This window comes from Brachyhypopomus gauderio, chromosome 3 (genome assembly GCF_052324685.1).
Source record: "Brachyhypopomus gauderio isolate BG-103 chromosome 3, BGAUD_0.2, whole genome shotgun sequence".
Classification (NCBI taxonomy): domain Eukaryota; kingdom Metazoa; phylum Chordata; class Actinopteri; order Gymnotiformes; family Hypopomidae; genus Brachyhypopomus; species Brachyhypopomus gauderio.
The window spans coordinates 9,048,322-9,050,821 of record NC_135213.1 but is presented as its reverse complement, the minus strand read 5'-3'; the positions used below and the strand labels follow the sequence as shown (position 1 = coordinate 9,050,821).

Genomic DNA, 2,500 nt, shown 5'->3' with positions numbered 1-2,500 from the left:
AAGGCGTGGAGAGGAAAGTCCTGACTGGAGGAGCAGGACGGGGGGCAGAGAGCAGGACTCACACGCCCCTGCAGATCCGCAGGACACGAGCACCTGTCAGTGCCACCAGGAATGATTCATGTGAACAATTTGTCCTAATTACTCCAGGCCGCTTTTGTCGCTATTAATCTCACACACACACACACACACACACACACACACACACACACACACACACACACACACACACACACACACACACACACACACACACACACACACACACACACACACACACACACACACACACACACACACACACACACACACACACACACACACAGAGCAGCCAGCCAGGAGATCAGCGACTTCGCCAATTGAAATAGATGGCCAGGATGATGGTGAGGAAGATGATGAAGCCCAGGATGAAGACCAGGATACGATTCTGAATGACCCTGTATAGCGACAAAGACACAGAGAGAAAGACGTAATGAGACCTACTGTTTAATTACACATCCACATGCAATGGGACCAGCACAATTAATTTAACTATCATGCATTGCATATTTCAAGTTTGAAGCCATTTGTCTTGGTCATACTGGAATAAATGTAATTTTATTTTAATCAAGTGTCTCTACATCTACATTGGCGACAGTAGTGGTTGAAATGACCAATCCCAGGTGTAATCTCAACCCTGAACCGATCCACGTCCCAAGTTTCACCCTGAACTTTAGCGATACCTAGTTAAACAGAACCTACACATTCAAATGTTTTTGGTGAAGTAAAAGTATAACCTTTGTAGGGACCTTTTATAGCACAAGGGGACACACACCCACACACAAAACCATCTCTCTTGACATTCCCATAAAAGAGTTTATTTTAGAATAAAATTTCCAGTTTCCTTAGTCAACTTTCCAAAGCATGGATAGGGCATCGGGGCGAGGCCCACCCCAGAGAGGGCGGGGCGGGGAGCGGGTGTGCTCCGCGTGGGGCAAAAACAGAGGGGAGGATGTGCAGGCAAGACCCCGGGCCTGGGTCGGCGCTGCCAGACCCTGCCCCCGTCAGTCCTGACAAATGACAGAATTAGCCTCTGTGCTGACATGCGCGGGGAGCTCGGACAGTGTTGACCGCCCCTAACAGGAGATGAATAGTCCTCACTCTCGCCATTCATCACCGCAGCGACCGTGCGGCAGGCCGTCCCTGTCCCGTACACGCCAGCGAGCGCTCGCACCCAGGGACAACATCCACAATGCTTTGCTCCGAAGACCACGACCAAGCCCCGGTGAACACGGACGGCCCGGATGTGCGGACGAGGCAGCGGTGGTGCTGACCGGGCGGAAGCCGACCTCGTGTCTCTCGGATGGATCCCGTTTTCTCCGCCAACTCTCCGTTGCTCAAATCGCGCTCAAATCACACACATGTAGTGGATCTGAGTACGGCTCTAAATCAAGGCTGACGTCTAGACAGCTGCATTGAAGTAGTAGCTGTGGGCGGGACTACAGGTGTGCGCATATGTAGGTTCATTGGTAAGAGCGGCGGAGGGTGGTGTAGGTGTAGGTGAGGTGTAGGTGAGCCTGAGAGCAGGGTGGAGTTTTGTGTGCTGCATGTTCAGAGCAGTGGATCCAGGCCCTCACACCCGTGTCTCTTTAACCAACATTCATTATGTACACTCATTATTTATACAAACACCCCAGCAGAGAGTGTCTGAGCTGGCGATGCAGTGAAGTTCTCCTCTCAGGGCCCCCGATGCAGGGTGGAGAGGCAGCGGGTGGAGAGAGGGGCTGCACCGCCCAGCGCGGCCCGGCTACGCCCAGCGCGGGTCCCAGCCATCACGGCGCCTCCGGCAGCTGCCGTGTAGGGAGCGAGGGGAGAGGAGGAGATGTCTGGATCTGCACCCGGGCCCAGCCGCCCAGCGCGTGATAACCCTGTTATCACGGGGGCTGCCCGCGGAAGGCGAGCCGGTCCACCGTTGGGCCCCAGCCCGACTTGAAGGGAGCGGGGCGAGATAGCGCCGGAGGGGGCCCGGTGTGGGGGCCCGGTGCGGGGGCCGCCAGGGAGGCTCCGGCCCCTCACGCCGTGGCCGGAGAGAACAGAGCAGGAGCCATCAGAGCGCATCCATCCACCGCGCCTGACACATGACACAGGCCGGTCTGGGAGAGAGCCGTCCGCACAGTCACAGCTGACGGCACACACACACACACACACACACACGCACGCTTCCTCTGAGCATGAGGCACGCTGCTACATGTGCTACATGGAGCCAGGCACAGTGAACCGCAATGGCAGACAAGTGTGTCAGTTCCAGCCTCGCCAAAATAACTCCTTCCAAAAGCAGCAGCCAAAATTATACTGAGTCAATGGGTTAAGAACATCGCCCTAACCTCAAACGCAGAGAGTTAGCAGGCTAGAGAAGGGAGGGGGGGGGGGGGGGGAGAGAGAGAGAGAGAGAGAGAGAGAGAGAGAGAGAGAGAGAGAGAGAGAGAGAACAGAGAGAGAGAGAGACAGAAAAAGACAGAAAGAG

At 55.3% G+C, this 2,500-nt stretch overlaps 1 protein-coding gene across 2 annotated transcripts in view; it reads right to left on the bottom strand.

Moving 5' to 3' along the window:
* vti1a (vesicle transport through interaction with t-SNAREs 1A) overlaps positions 1-2,500 on the bottom strand; it is a 99,624-nt gene that overhangs the window by 3,834 nt on the left and 93,290 nt on the right. For both annotated transcript variants that reach the window (XM_076999333.1, XM_076999334.1), the window contains one exon: positions 1-434. This exon is cut by the window's left edge and continues 3,834 nt beyond it. In XM_076999333.1, coding sequence (XP_076855448.1) covers positions 139-434 — 296 coding nt within the window. In that variant the 3' untranslated portion in view covers positions 1-138. The remainder of the gene's footprint in view (positions 435-2,500) is intronic.